Source organism: Anomaloglossus baeobatrachus, chromosome 1 (genome assembly GCF_048569485.1).
Source record: "Anomaloglossus baeobatrachus isolate aAnoBae1 chromosome 1, aAnoBae1.hap1, whole genome shotgun sequence".
Taxonomy (NCBI): Eukaryota; Metazoa; Chordata; class Amphibia; order Anura; family Aromobatidae; genus Anomaloglossus; species Anomaloglossus baeobatrachus.
The window spans coordinates 749,664,854-749,680,298 of record NC_134353.1 but is presented as its reverse complement, the minus strand read 5'-3'; the positions used below and the strand labels follow the sequence as shown (position 1 = coordinate 749,680,298).

At 41.3% G+C, this 15,445-nt stretch overlaps 1 protein-coding gene across 1 annotated transcript in view; it reads right to left on the bottom strand.

Moving 5' to 3' along the window:
* TCTN1 (tectonic family member 1) overlaps positions 1-15,445 on the bottom strand; it is a 141,819-nt gene that overhangs the window by 70,014 nt on the left and 56,360 nt on the right. The window contains exon 9 of the mRNA XM_075323664.1: positions 1,544-1,663. Within this exon, the coding sequence (XP_075179779.1) occupies positions 1,544-1,663 (120 nt within the window). The remainder of the gene's footprint in view (positions 1-1,543; positions 1,664-15,445) is intronic.

Here is a 15,445-nt window from a genome sequence, read left to right as displayed (position 1 = left end):
TGGCAATATCATTCTCCATGTTAGTACAATTACAGAGATACTAAACATGCATAGTGGCTCATACAGCATGTTGCTTTCTCAATGTTAGTCTATGAGAGCCTTGATGTGATTTTCATTTGCTTACATTGAGAAAGTGACTTCATGTCAACACAAAAGACGCTTGGTGATCCGGCCGGTCACAACTGCAGGTAAGTGATGTGATCGTGGAGTATTTAAATATGTGCACTATGAACAAAGAGGCTGGAATGTAACTAACCAGCTCATTAAAGGGCCATTTGTCCCCCTTCCAGACTATGCAGATTTGTGGGTTTTATCTCACATGCCTTTCTAGCAGCTGTAAAAATATTTCTCGTTTCAATATTCAAAATTATTTTTGCCCCCTTGTTTCGTGATATATGGGGCTTAATTTTTATTCTTTTTTATATATTTTTTTCTGATATCAGGACAAAAATTAACTGTTTTTTTTACCACAAAAGGAATGCTAAAATAATTTGAAATTGTATTCACTTTTCTGTAGAAAATATTTGTATATACTGGACACATTTTCTCAACTGGGGATGGTATTGTCGCCCTAGTTGCAGGGCAATTTCAGTCTCCTGCCTGTATAGCAGAGCTGACTAGGGCTCCTATCACAAGAACATTGGGTCCAGAGGAGGAGGAAAGGTGAGTGTTTCCTAATCTGTATACAGGCTGTATAAGCACTGGTTCACTGCTGTGTATACAGAAACGGAGAAGGTAAATATGGTGATTACTGACAACTGGCTCCCCGCTCCAAGCTGCTTACACTTTATGGACGTCCTAGAACGTCAGTGCAAAGTAATGTGTGGATTGCTGTACATAAATATGAGGGATGCCATCTTGTATTAGCTGCTGTTGGCATTTAGCAACCACAGGGAGCTTACACAGCAATAATCAGTATCTGACTTATGGCCTTGATTGGGAGTACTCTAGGTGTGACCTGTGTCTCGGTCATTGTTAGTGGGCAAGCTGTAACCATGACCTGTTGTGAATAGTATTAACTTGTGTCGCATATTTTTGGTGCAACTCAAGGATGTGCTTAAATGATGCGACTTATGGCATTCGCGACATATTTGCCGTGCTCCAACAAAGTGGGTATAGAGCTGGGGGTGAGGCAAGAGTGTGCCGACAAACACTCGTCAAATTCAACCCTAGTGGCGGCATTCACTACACCACAATTTGTAGTGAGACTTTGGGTCTCCTGATTCATGGAGAGGTGTACACTGTTTCATGAATCACGAGCTTCTGACTCCAGTGCACTCCTTCATCAAGAGCAGTGTGAACAAAGCCGGTCTTTCTGTATCGGGTCCGATAGATCACTATAACCCAGCCTGTGAGTACAACAAGAAGGGTTAATCTAATATGAGACTTTTCAGGATTTTAATTTTTTTAAAAAAAAAAAAACATGGAGAATTTTGAAACTTACTCTAAAAGAAGCTTGGAAAAAAAAAAAAATGAGGAACTTGATGTCAACAATAGTTTATAATGGCACATTCCTTTTAAATAAAAATGCAGCATTTTGTACCTCAATGAAACGGATCTGAAAGTTCTGTTGGACTGTGTTCTTATTGATCGCTCCAAGAAGAAAAGCTGCCGCAATGCTTGTGATCTCACCTTTATCTGTATATGTAAATGAATAGCTTCCCTAAGGAGCAAAACACAGGAAATCAACCATGAATAAAAAATACTCCTAACTGTCTAAAAAGTTCACCTTGTAAATGTACAATTACTTCCCCATGTACTTAATGATCTGTTCCTCTGAACAGACTACAAAGCACAGGATGTTTGTGTAACCTCTATATCATATAATGTTGTACAACTGCCTTGTAATAGTTGCCCTCTGTTGCAATTTGGATGAAACAAAAACCTTTTCAGATTGATGATCTTTCTAGTCTTTATTTGCAGCCCCAACTTTTTTGAAAAAAATAAAAAATGGAAACAAAAAAGGTGAAATAAAATCGATGTCTACACTGCCAAGCATTAAAGAGGCTTTCCAAATGATTACTGGCCCTTCACTGATGAGCAGAATAAATAGGATGTGGTGCTCGCCTGAATGCTGTAGTCCCTTCATTGTACATCAGGGTACAGCCACAGATTTACGGTTTATGAAGAAAAGGAGACCCAGGATAAATCCCCTGAATGCCCATCTGACATGGGTTTGAATGGGAAAATTGTGTGGGAGTTGGTGCACCCACTGATGGACCAGAAATATCAATTCTACTTCAATAACTTGGATACCTGCGTTCCAATCTCCAAGTCCCTCTCTGTCGCAGGTACTGCTGCATGCAGAACTGAGCGAAAAGACTCAATGTAGCAACAACATGCTGGTGATCAAGAATAAGGACAAGAGGGACGTCCTTATATTGACCATAATGCATGGAAATGACAGCACCCACACTCCTGTACGAAGTAGCTCTACACAGCAATAGGTAAGGTACTGATCATAGTTGAATAGTGATTATCTCTCATCCTGTATTTAGAGCTCACGGTGATTTCTTGAAAATACACATCTATAATCATCACTGATGAGCTGGAACCCCATATAACAACAAGAACCTCGATCACACAATTCTGGGGAACACGCACTTTCCCAGGGATGCGTCTATCCAAACTGTAAAGTAACATGTCTCGGTGGTGTATGGGACAACAGCGCATAAAGGAAGTTCTTAGAATATTGGATATGGAATGAAAATGAAAAAAGGATGAAGTCCAGTATTTTCATTTGATAAATATTCCTGATCCCTAAAGTGTCCTGTGGATGCAAACAACTAACACTTCCATACATGAAACCCTTGATGGCCCAACACACATTAAGTCCATCACACCTCCAGTCAGAATGAAATCACACAGGTTCAAATCTAAGAAGTGTTTGTTGTTTTTAGACAAAGGATCTTTTTGTTTTCAGCACCAACTGTTAATTTTTTTATTTTTTCCTTTTTTGTCCGATTTATTCACCATCACAGAGACTATCAATCTCTTTACTATAATTGTAACACTATGTCTGCTACAACACTGTCTCTAATGTCCTCTGACACTCCATGTGACTTATTTTTGGTGCTATCTGTTGGTGCATCTTCTCGTGAACGGTCTCTTTATATAGCAATGGTGATTGCATGCTGTATACTATTTTTTTGTCTTGAGGAAAGGGCTAGATTGCCTTGAAATGCATACACAAATAAACCATTTTCAACTTAATCCATTTGGAGTCCCTCTCGTTCATCGAGGCAGCGCAGAGGAACCGCATTTTATCCTGATTGTCTCGTTAGTAAGTAGACGGCATATTCTGTAGCAATATACACTCTCTCTTGTATTTTGTTTGTCTTACTCAGTCTGGGATCACTTTCTTCTTCAGCACACCTTCCCTTCTGTAGGTAGTTTGCTCTCTGCTTTGCCCTCCAAATCTTTTAGGAAGAACATGAAGCACTCAATGGTTGATCAGGCAGAATAGGTCAGAGTTGTTATTGTTTAGTCTTTGGTTGGGGCTATTCCATCTCAAGGACGAGCCCCTTGAGACTGTGGGATTGGGATCTCTAGTCTGTACAGGTGCCGGCAGAGTCAGTTGCAGTATTTACACTGTGTGCAGAATTATTAGGCAAATGAGTATTTTGATCACATGATAATTTTTATACATGTTGTCCTACTCCAAGCTGTATAGGCTTGAGAGCCAAATACCAATTAAGTAAATCAGGTGATGTGCATCTCTGTCATGAGGAGGGGTGTGGTGTAATGACATCAACACCCTATATAAAGTGTGCTTAATTATTAGACAACTTCCTTTCCAAAATGGGTCAGAAGAGAGATTTGACGGGCTCTGAAAAGTCCAAAATTGTGAGATGTCTTACAGAGGGATGCAGCAGTCTTGAAATTGGAAACATTTGAAGCGTGATCACCGAACAATCAAGCACTTCATGGCAAATAGCCAACAGGGTCGCAAGAAGCGTGTTGGGCAAAAAGGGTGCAAAATAACTGCCCATGAATTCAGGAAAATCAAGCGTGAAGCTGCCAAGATGCCATTTGCCACCAGTTTGGCCATATTTCAGAGCTGCTACGTTACTGGCGTATCAAAAAGCACAAGGTGTGCCATACTCAGGGACATGGCAAAGATAAGGAAGGCTGTAAAACGACCACCTCTGAACAAGAAACATAAGATAAAACATCAAGACTGGGCCAAGAAATATCTTAAGACTGATTTTTCAAAGGTTCTATGGACTGATGAAATGAGAGTGACTCTTGATGGGCCAGATGGATGGGCCAGAGGCTGATCAGTAAAGGGCAGAGAGCTCCACTCCGACTCAGACGCCAGCAAGGTGGAGGTGGGGTACTGGTATGGGTTGGTATCATCAAAGATGAATGCATCCAACTACTCCACAGCGTGGCTGGCCAGTAAAGGTCTAAAAGATGAAAAAATAATGACATGGCCTCCTTGTTCACCTGATCTGAACCCCGTAGAGAACCTGTGGTCCCTCATAAAATGTAAGATCTACGGGGAGGGAAAACAGTACATCTCTCGGAACAGTGTCTGGGAGGCTGTGGTGGCTGCTGCACGCAATGTTGATCGTAAACAGATCAAGCAACTGACAATCTATGGATGGTAGAATGTTGAGTGTCATCATAAAGAAAGGTGGCTATATTGGTCACTAATTTTTTGGGGTTTTGTTTTTGCATGTCATAAATATTTATTTCTAAATTTTGTGCAGTTATATTGATTTACCTAGTGAAAATAAACAAGTCAGATGGAAATATATTTGTTTTTTATTAAGCTGCCTAATAATTCTGCACAGTAATAGTTACCTGCACAAACAGATATCCTCCTAAGATAACCAAATCTAAAAAAAAAAACACTCCAACTTCCAAAAATATTAAGCTTTGATATTTATGAGTCTTTTGGGTTGATTGAGAACATAGTTGTTGATCAATAATAAAAAAATCCTCAAAAATACAACTTGCCTAATAATTCTGCACACAGTAGTCCATTACCTATATTCCTTGTGTGAGTTGCAACAACACAATAACAATAGGTATGTTATTACTGTAGTGATAGGAAGAACCAGCGTGCCCGCCGCACAAGTCTTTTGCGGTTTATCTTTGGGTATGATCTGTTTTTAGGACATTTCGTCACATTGATGTCAGTCTGTGTACGGTACAACATTATTATACAATAAAACAAGTCAGTGAAAGGTTTTTTAATACGCTGTAGACACCATATCAACACCTTCCCGACATGACAATTTTCTGTTACTGGCCATTTTTTTCCTTCCTTTTTCCAAGAGCCATAACTTTATTATTCTTCCGACCACATAGACAGAGGAGGGCTTGCGTCTTGTGGGACGAGTTGTAGCTTTGAAGAACACCATTCATTTTACTAATTAATGTACTGGAAAAATGGGAAAAAAAAGTCTAAGTGCGGTGAAATTGCTCAAAAACTACAATTTATTTTTTTTTAGTATTCATTATGCAATAAAATTGACCTGGCAACATAATTCTCAGGGTTACTACCGTTAGCTTTTTACATTTTTTTAATCTAGGTAATGATTAAAAATGTTGATGTTAGAAAATGGTAAAACTTATTTTAAAACCTGTACTGTTTCCATGTTGCAGTTGATGGAGCGGTATAACGGCATTTTTTTCACTCTTGTGGAAGCTGACAGGTTTTTATATGATTTTGATGTAAATATGACATTTTAACTGCATATATTCAGGGTGTGGCAGTGATCCCACCAAAAAAGTTCTTGTATTTTGATTTGATTCTCTTTATGGTATTTGGAGATCAGTTTTATTCATTTTATATTTTGCCATATTAGACTTTTAAAACTGCAGTGATACCACATATATTTTCAAAACTTTTATTATTTCTTTATTTTTAATGAGGGAAAATTGTGGGGGTGTTGATTTTAATGTTTATGTTTTTAAAAACCTTTTTTTTACACTCTATTTGTTAATCCCCTTAGGGAACTTGAACCTGCAATCATATGATTTATACTATACACTGAATTGCAGTATATAGTGAAAATCAGGATCTGTTATAATTACCAAGTACACACTGGTCTTCACAGAAGTACAGTAATGGTAGAAACCATCAGCACACTTCAATATCGTCATTGGCGGGACGGGACGATTGTTGCGTAGAACAGCGCACTCTCCATGCCGCGCAGTGTAACTGCTGTTGTCAGAGACTGACGGCAGCATTTAGGAGGCTACCAGCAGCGATCAGTGTTCAGCTCCACATACTGCTGTTAGAGGCAAATAATGGCTGATTAAGGGCAGTTTCACACATCCGGCTTTTCGCCGGATTGGCAGATCCGGCGCACTCCAGTACAGTGTGATACAGAACAATGGCAGCGCAGCAACTTCCGAGTCACATGCTCCGGTCACATGACAGCGTGTAACCGAAGCTTTTCGCGCTGCCATTGTACTGTATACACTGTACTAGAGTGCACCGGATCCGCCAATCCAACGAAAAGACGGATGTGTGAAACTAGTCTTACACGGCCAGAGTGCCAACAGTGATGTGATCTCCACTTCTGAGGTTGAATCAAAGAAGGGAACCTGAAAAATGACATACATATGTCATATGTTGGAAAAGGGTTAACGGATGAAGAATAAAGTTATTCACTATCTTTAGATGGGGGGTCTGACCACTGGGAACCCCCCTACCTCAGCTGCAGAGCCCAGTCCTCAATAGAGCAGAGGTGCTCATGCTCAGACTTCTCTCCATTCATTGTCTATGGGAGTAGCGGTAATAGTCGAGCACAGCACTTGGCTTCTTCCAGCAGTCCTGTAGACAATGAACGGAGCTGTGGTCAAGCATGTTCACCTATGCTTCATTTAAAACAAGACTCTGAAAGGAGTTCAGTAAAATCTGTACATTTTTGTACAACAAAAAGATAAAATGCCAGTTGCTGTACCCAGCTATATTGAAAGTTAGAAATCCCAATGGCTCATTTGCATATTATAAAGACTATAAGGAAGCTGAAAACATCCTCATGTCAGAACAAGATAAGAGTCGGATGGAAAGACAAGAGAGAGGACCTAGTGGAGGAGACACCGGTGGAAAAGGATCCCCTACAGGCCCGGGGAGAGATGCAGGACAATCCAAGGGGCGAACATCAGAGGAGGTCAGAGGTGACAGGTGTCGGAGTCCAGCTCAGCGGCACAGCCCCAGGACAGGCCACGGGGACTAGCACTGAATAACCGTCGGATACAGTCCCAGCGGATCTGATTTACTCGGAGTGAGGGTCCCTCAATATCAGGACTAAATCGGATGCTTGGCTATTAGTAAGGTTCTGGCATATCTAATGTTTGTGACATATTGTACTAAGTCTGGTATAATGCTCAAGGATGTTTCATGTTGTTCGGGGGAAAGATTAGAATATATACTTTATGGGGGGGGGACCAGGGAGCTCAATGTTTTGGCTAGGAAAAGGGGAAGTCACCAACATGGCGGTAAGCGCCGGAAAGTCTTTGACAGGGAAGACATGTTCTATTGTTATATGTTTTTTGTTTTTGCTATGCTGTTCTATGTTACATTCACAAAAGGGAGGAAGGGAATGTCATTCTAATGGAATTATGCGTGAACGTAGGATAGGTCGTCTCGTTTCCCCCAAGGGTGGGGCTCTAAGGGGTGGACATGGCAAGACCAGGTCATTTAGGCAATCATGGTACAATTAACAACATGGAACGTTAAAGGCTTGAGATCACCCAACAAAAGGGCGATGATACTAAGACACCTGAAGCGGTTAAAAACAGATATTGCCCTACTGCAAGAAACACACTTGGGGAGGGAGGACTTTTTCCGCATGAAGAAACACTGGGTGGGCTCAGTCTATGGGGCAGCAGCGCAAGGCAGGAAAGCGGGCACCATGATTTTAATAAATAAGCAACTAAGTCATGAAGTAGTGACACATGAGGAGGATGATCAGGGGAGGTGGCAGCACTTAACAATTATTAGCCCAGCTGGCAGACTCAGTATCTATAATGTGTATGGACCGAACTCGCAACAGATCGCGTTCCATGATAATATAAAGACCATCATATTATCTGATGAGGAGCCCAACATCATAGTGGCGGGAGACTTCAACACAGTTCCAGACTCGGCTGAAGACAGAGGGAGGAAGGAGGGGGAGATTAGTGCAGGGGACAGGAGTTCAGTCAACAGGGACGTAACATTGGAGGATGTAGGTCTGAAAGATATATGGAGACTAACTCATCCGCACGACAGAGAGTTCACACACTTCTCCCATCCGCATGATAGCTGGTCACGCATAGATCAGATATGGATGTCTCGGGATCTTGTGAATGGAGTACAAAAGTGTATGATTGAAAACATGGTGATCTCTGACCATAGCCCGGTGAGAGTGGACATCAGAGAAAAGTTTAGGAGAGGGTCAGATATTATCTGGCGATTCCCGTCGTTCCTCCTCAGACAAGATAATTTTCATAAGATACTAAAAGAGTGGTGGGAGGAATTCGCAGAGGATAACAAGGAACACAGGGTGACCCCAGTGCTATACTGGGAAACGGCAAAAGCGGTCCTGCGGGGACGCTTGGTGGGGTATGCGGCAATGATTAAAAGGAAGACCAACGAGAATTACAACTATCACAGCGAGGTAGTGCGGATACCGTATTCAAAGTACTTGGCAGATAGGTCTAGCACGCTAAAAGACAAATGGTTGGAGGCAAAGAGAGGCTTTGATGAGTGGGCCAAAAAAAAAGAACAATTATACTGGTCACACAAGGAAGCCGATCTTCATAGATTCGGTAATAAGGCGGGAAGGATGCTGGCAAATCTGGCAAGAGGTAGTAGAAAAGTAACGGTGATCTCTAAACTGAAAACAAAGGAGGGAGAGGTAACCACAGACCCTAAGGTTATCAACAAGTTGCTGGGGGACTACTATAGAAAGTTATACGGGACAGGAAATAATCACACACCTAATGAGGAAGAATGGTTAAGACAAGCCCAAATGCCTAGCTTGACAGAGGAAGACAGGGGAGCCTTAAATGAAGACATAACAGTGGAGGAGGTGACGAGAGCAATCAGGAAGCTCAACGTCAATAAGGCACCAGGTCCCGACGGTTTTAATAGCGAATTTTATAAGGTATTGAAGGAGCAGATCTCACCGGATCTAACTGCAGTTTTTAACGCAATCCTGGGAGGAGCAGAAATTCCTAGAAATGCCAACATAGCGTATATCAAATTACTCCCTAAGGGAACCAAAGATCTGGATGACCCCTCCAGTTACAGACCCATATCGCTCATCAATCAAGATCTTAAACTAATGTCTAAAATCATGGCTGACAGACTGGCCATTATTTTACCCAGGATAATATCAGACCAACAGGTAGGGTTTATCAAAGGGAGAAATGCAGTAACTAACATTAGAAAGACGATCCTAGTGGTAGACGCGGTTAGATTGGGGCGCACGGAGGGAGGGGCAAGACCTGCTCTAGTCACACTCGATGCTGAGAAAGCATTCGACAATGTCAATTGGAGATGGCTGGACAAGGTGATGGAGGCCACAGGGATTGAAGGCAGAATGAGACTCTACATCAGGGGCTTATACGCCAATTCGGGAGCTAGGGTCCATACCCCAGGCTTCCTGTCGGATGTGTTCCCCCTGATGAGGGGGACGAGACAGGGTTGCCCGTTATCACCCCTGTTATTTAATTTGGCAATCGAGCCACTATCAAGAGTACTACAAGGACAAAACAGTTTCAAAGGGATTAGGATAAGAGGAACAGAAATAAAAACAGCACTTTTTGCTGATGATGTGATATTATATATGGGGGATCCTAACGCGGATTTGCCACAGACTCTTGCCATGATTGAAAAATTTGGTTCACTTTCAGGCTTTAAGTTAAACAAAAAAAAGTGTGAGATCTTGTTTTTAAGGGGATCTCAAGGGATAACAGGTAGAAGCTTGAGAGATGGTTGTCTATGTGGGATACCTATAGCACAGACATCAATCAAGTACTTGGGAGTGCATATAGGAAGATCGGTGGAAGCAATTTATAAATTGAACTATGACCCGCTTATTAAAAAAATCATAACCCAACTAAGGGGGTGGAGGGGTCTGCCCTTACCACTTCTGGCAAGATGCCACCTAGTAAAAATGATGAGCTTTCCTAGGTTGTTGTATCCCTTCCAGACGATTCCGCTATTGTTGAAACTGAAAGAAGTCAACAGACTCAACTCAGCGTATGCAGATTTTATATGGAGGGGGAAGAAACCTAGAATAAAGCTACGTACGCTGATGAAGTCAGTGGAGGAGGGAGGACTCAGTTTCCCAGATGTTAGGGGTTACAACCTCGTGTGCATTATGAGACATGTGATTGATTGGCTAAGAGGAACAAGTAGACACTCAGATTATGGTTTGGAAAATAAATACGCAGCACCATGGGATCTGACGTCTATTCTCCACTCCTCATTGTCTGGGGTTGAAGGCCATATAAAAAATTCAATGATATTTCGGGATACCATGTTGACCTGGAAACTGGTAAGAAGGAAGTTGGGACTTGCGTGGAAGGTGTCTAAATATTTAAATCCCTGGGCAGCCCCAAGCTTCCCCCAGGGGCGAGATAACAAGCTATTTATTAGTTGGAAAGAGAAGGGTATCCAGAGAATGAAGGATGTTATGAATGTGGAAGAGAGAAGGTGGATGACAGGTCGAGAAGTACTCGACAAATACGACCTCAATAACTTTCATATCATTCAGTACGAGCAATTAAAGCATGGAGTGATTGGGGATCTTGGAGAGGTTGGAAGAGAATTGAACAAAAGCCTGATTGATGAGCTCCTGGAATGTGATGCAACGAATGTAAATGTCTCCCAAATTTATCGAACATTTAGGGGAGTGCTCATATCTCGGGAGGATAGTCGCACCCTTACAGCGTGGGGAAAACAACTGAAAGGACAAGAAGTGACAGGAAGCATATTGAAAGGATGGGTTCAAATGCGAAAGCACGTCATCAACGAGGGATGGAGAGACACTCAGTTTAGGATATTACATAGGGCCATTGTGGCCCATAACATTCCGGGAAGAGAGGCGTGGTGTCCCAAATGTCAAAAAGAGAAAACAGACATGTTACATGGGTTATGGGAATGTAAGGTAATTCAAAAGTTCTGGAATCAAGTCAGAATTTTGGCCCAATCAACATGGGGAATATTTTGTAAATTAGAGGTAATGGTGTGGATTTTTCATGTCTTTGAAGGAGGAGTTAGAGGGGGGCCAAATATCCAGGACAAAAGGACATTTGCAATCATTCATGACCTAGCCATGATAGCTAAACGGTGCATCTTAAGACATTGGATACGTAGGGAGACTCCATCTACAAAGGAGGTTATCGACGACTTACACAACCTTCTGAGATTGGAGAAACTAGAGGCGGAAAGGGATAAGGACAAGAAGACAGACAATTTTTTTGGGAGGTGGACAAACTTTATAGAAATCCATTTCACGCGGGGAGAAATAAATGCTTTGGTGACACCTTTCATGCAAACCGAGTGGTACCTTCTGAATGAAATCCAGGATAGCTTGGGGATATTGAGGTTCACCTAGTGGAGACCCAGGAGGGAGGGGGAGATGAGACGTTAAGGTAGACTTAAGATACGACATTGGCACTCAAAATACTAAAGAATGACAAAGGGTTTTAAGGTTTTGTGTTACAAGTGTTTTAGGTAGAATCTTTTGCTCTAATTTGCTATGCATAATTTTCAACTGAAGAACTTTAGGGACTCCCAAGCTGGAATATTACTCTTTTCTATGTCATAACTTGTCAGTTGAATGAACCCATTTTGTAATCATAATTATTTTGTAACGGTTTTATATAATTGAAAATCAATAAAAAAGGTTTTGAAAAAAAAAAAAAAACAAGACTCTGAAGCCCTGTTCTGAAAAACATTGGGGTCCAAATTAGTCAAATCCCCAGAAATCATTAGGTTATGCCCTATCTTATGAACTAAAGGTAACTTGTTTATTTTGAGGAAAACACTTTAATGAATCAGTCTGACCATTTGCAATAATTATTAGTATGTAACCTGGTTTAGGGATATACAGACACATTTCAGAAAAAACTGATATACTTTGTTATGCACAGATCTGTGTCAGAAGATGGCATTGGTCAACATAGCATATAGGACCTGAATATTTACATTTTACAGGTATACTCTAATAATAAAAATAATAAAAAGGTATCACCAAATATAAAGTTTTATTTATCACTTACATTGTGTTTTCTGTTTATAGCAGAAATGAAGAAGGACTGCCATATCTGACATAAGGTGATGGCACCACAATGCCACGTAACCCACTGATTTAGGGTATGTGCACACATCTGTCTGTGACGATCCAAGCACAGACTGATTCACCGAGCGGCCACGCGTCTTCCTCTCCCCAATCAGCAGCCTCATAAACGTCTATGTCAATATTACTATACTTCCTATCCCAAAACAAAACCACACAAAAGGTGTAAAGCCTTATCAGAATGATGACCTATTCCTTATATAGCCAAGAAAAGATGATAAAAAGCAAGACAGTACCCCATGCTCACTCAGGGTCCTTGCCTATACAAAATGGAATATGACAGGGGTACTTATTGTCCCAGTTATTGTATGTCCTTAGTATTGAACTCCTCGCAGCGCAAATTCGATTTAATCCGGACACTATGGGAATTAACCTTAGGTCCAAATCCTTTAAGGTCGCTTTGTTTTTGGAGGACGTCATGTTATCTTTCAGTAACCCCTCCATCTCCCTACCAAACCTATATTTGGTCCTTCATTGCTATGCTATATATATTATATTATATTGTATTATATTATAATATATTATAATATAATATATATATATATATATTATATATATATAATATATACAGTTAGGTCCAGAAATATTTGGACAGTGACACAATTTTCGCGAGTTGGGCTCTGCATGCCACCCCATTGGATTTGAAATGAAACCTCTACAACAGAATTCAAGTGCAGATTGTAACGTTTAATTTGAAGGTTTGAACAAAAATATCTGATAGAAATTGTAGGAATTGTACACATTTCTTTACAAACACTCCACATTTTAGGAGGTCAAAAGTAATTGGACAAATAAACCAAACCCAAACAAAATATTTTTATTTTCAATATTTTGTTGCGAATCCTTTGGAGACAATCACTGCCTTAAGTCTGGAACCCATGGACATCACCAAATGCTGGGTTTCCTCCTTCTTAATGCTTTGCCAGGCCTTTACAGCCGCAGCTTTCAGGTCTTGCTTGTTTGTGGGTCTTTCCGTCTTAAGTCTGGATTTGAGCAAGTGAAATGCATGCTCAATTGGGTTAAGATCTGGTGATTGACTTGGCCATTGCAGAATGTTCCACTTTTTTGCACTCATGAACTCCTGGGTAGCTTTGCTTGTATGCTTGGGGTCATTGTCCATCTGTACTATGAAGCGCCGTCCAATCAACTTTGCGGCATTTGGCTGAATCTGGGCTGAAAGTATATCCCGGTACACTTCAGAATTCATCCGGCTACTCTTGTCTGCTGTTATGTCATCAATAAACACAAGTGACCCAGTGCCATTGAAAGCCATGCATGCCCATGCCATCACGTTGCCTCCACCATGTTTTACAGAGGATGTGGTGTGCCTTGGATCATGTGCCGTTCCCTTTCTTCTCCAAACTTTTTTCTTCCCATCATTCTGGTACAGGTTGATCTTTGTCTCATCTGTCCATAGAATACTTTTCCAGAACTGAGCTGGCTTCATGAGGTGTTTTTCAGCAAATTTAACTCTGGCCTGTCTATTTTTGGAATTGATGAATGGTTTGCATCTAGATGTGAACCCTTTGTATTTACTTTCATGGAGTCTTCTCTTTACTGTTGACTTAGAGACAGATACACCTACTTCACTGAGAGTGTTCTGGACTTCAGTTGATGTTGTGAACGGGTTCTTCTTCGCCAAAGAAAGTATGCGGCGATCATCCACCACTGTTGTCATCCGTGGACGCCCAGGCCTTTTTGAGTTCCCAAGCTCACAAGTCAATTATTTTTTTCTCAGAATGTACCCGACTGTTGATTTTGCTACTCCAAGCATGTCTGCTATCTCTCTGATGGATTTTTTCTTTTTTTTCAGCCTCAGGATGTTCTGCTTCACCTCAATTGAGAGTTCCTTAGACCGCATGTTGTCTGGTCACAGCAACAGCTTCCAAATGCAAAACCACACACCTGTAATCAACCCCAGACCTTTTAACTACTTCATTGATTACAGGTTAATGAGGGAGACGTCTTCAGAGTTAATTGCAGCCCTTAGAGTCACTTGTCCAATTACTTTTGGTCCCTTGAAAAAGAGGAGGCTATGCATTACAGAGCTATGATTCCTAAACCCTTTCTCCGATTTGGATGTGAAAACTCTCATATTGCAGCTGGGAGTGTGCACTTTCAGCCCATATTATATATATAATTGTATTTCTGAACATGTTTTTGTAAACAGCTAAAATAACAAAACTTGTGTCACTGTCCAAATATTTCTGGACCTAACTGTAATATATATATATATATATATATATATATATATGTATCTGTCTGAGGCCCTTAACATAAATCTCTCATCCAAAGAGGTGGAAGAGTTGAAGGGATCATTTAATTTCCGATGGGCATCCCAATCTCTAAATTACCTGGGGATACGGCTGACTGGGGATCTCGGTCTGCTCTACTCTCAGAATTTCCCATCTCTGCTGTCTGTCTTCCATTAGGCTGGACTGTGACAAATGGGGGAAATCATTATTCTCTTGGTTTGGCAGAAGCCAGATTTACAAAATGAATATCTTACCTAGAATTCTATATCTACTGCAGGCACTCCCAATCAAAATACCCTAAGGATTTTTCAAATCTCTGGAGTCCATTCAGTCCTCCTTCATTTGGGCAGGTAAATCGGTACGAATAAAAAGAGCTATTTTGCACAGGATCAAGTGTAGTGGGGGGGATTGGGCTGCCAGACATGAGAAGGTATCATTTAGCAGGTCATCTAACTAGAATGATTGATCGGTGCAGGAACGGGTCTCAAAAGGCTTAGATACAAATTGAGCAGTCCTTTTCCCCAATTCCCCTCAACAAATTGCCATTGGTGCTCTCAGAGGTCCCTGCAAGCTTGAAAACACATCCAACCATCGAGTCAACTGTGAAATACTGTAATACGGGGAAGGTGCAATCAGAAATGTTACCCAGGCAATCGAGCTTGACGCCAATCCTGAGCCATCCTGCCTTTGAGCCAGGCAGAGCGGATCCAGTTTTTCAGTCTTGGGTTCGGGGCGGGGTGGATCGGGTAGAGGACTTTGGAAACCGGGACACCTGGCCATCGGTAGAGGGATTGGCAGCTAAACAGGATCCCAGCTCACTTGGTCATTGGAGATGCTTGCAACTGGCACACTTTTTCAGTAGCCTTCCAGCCA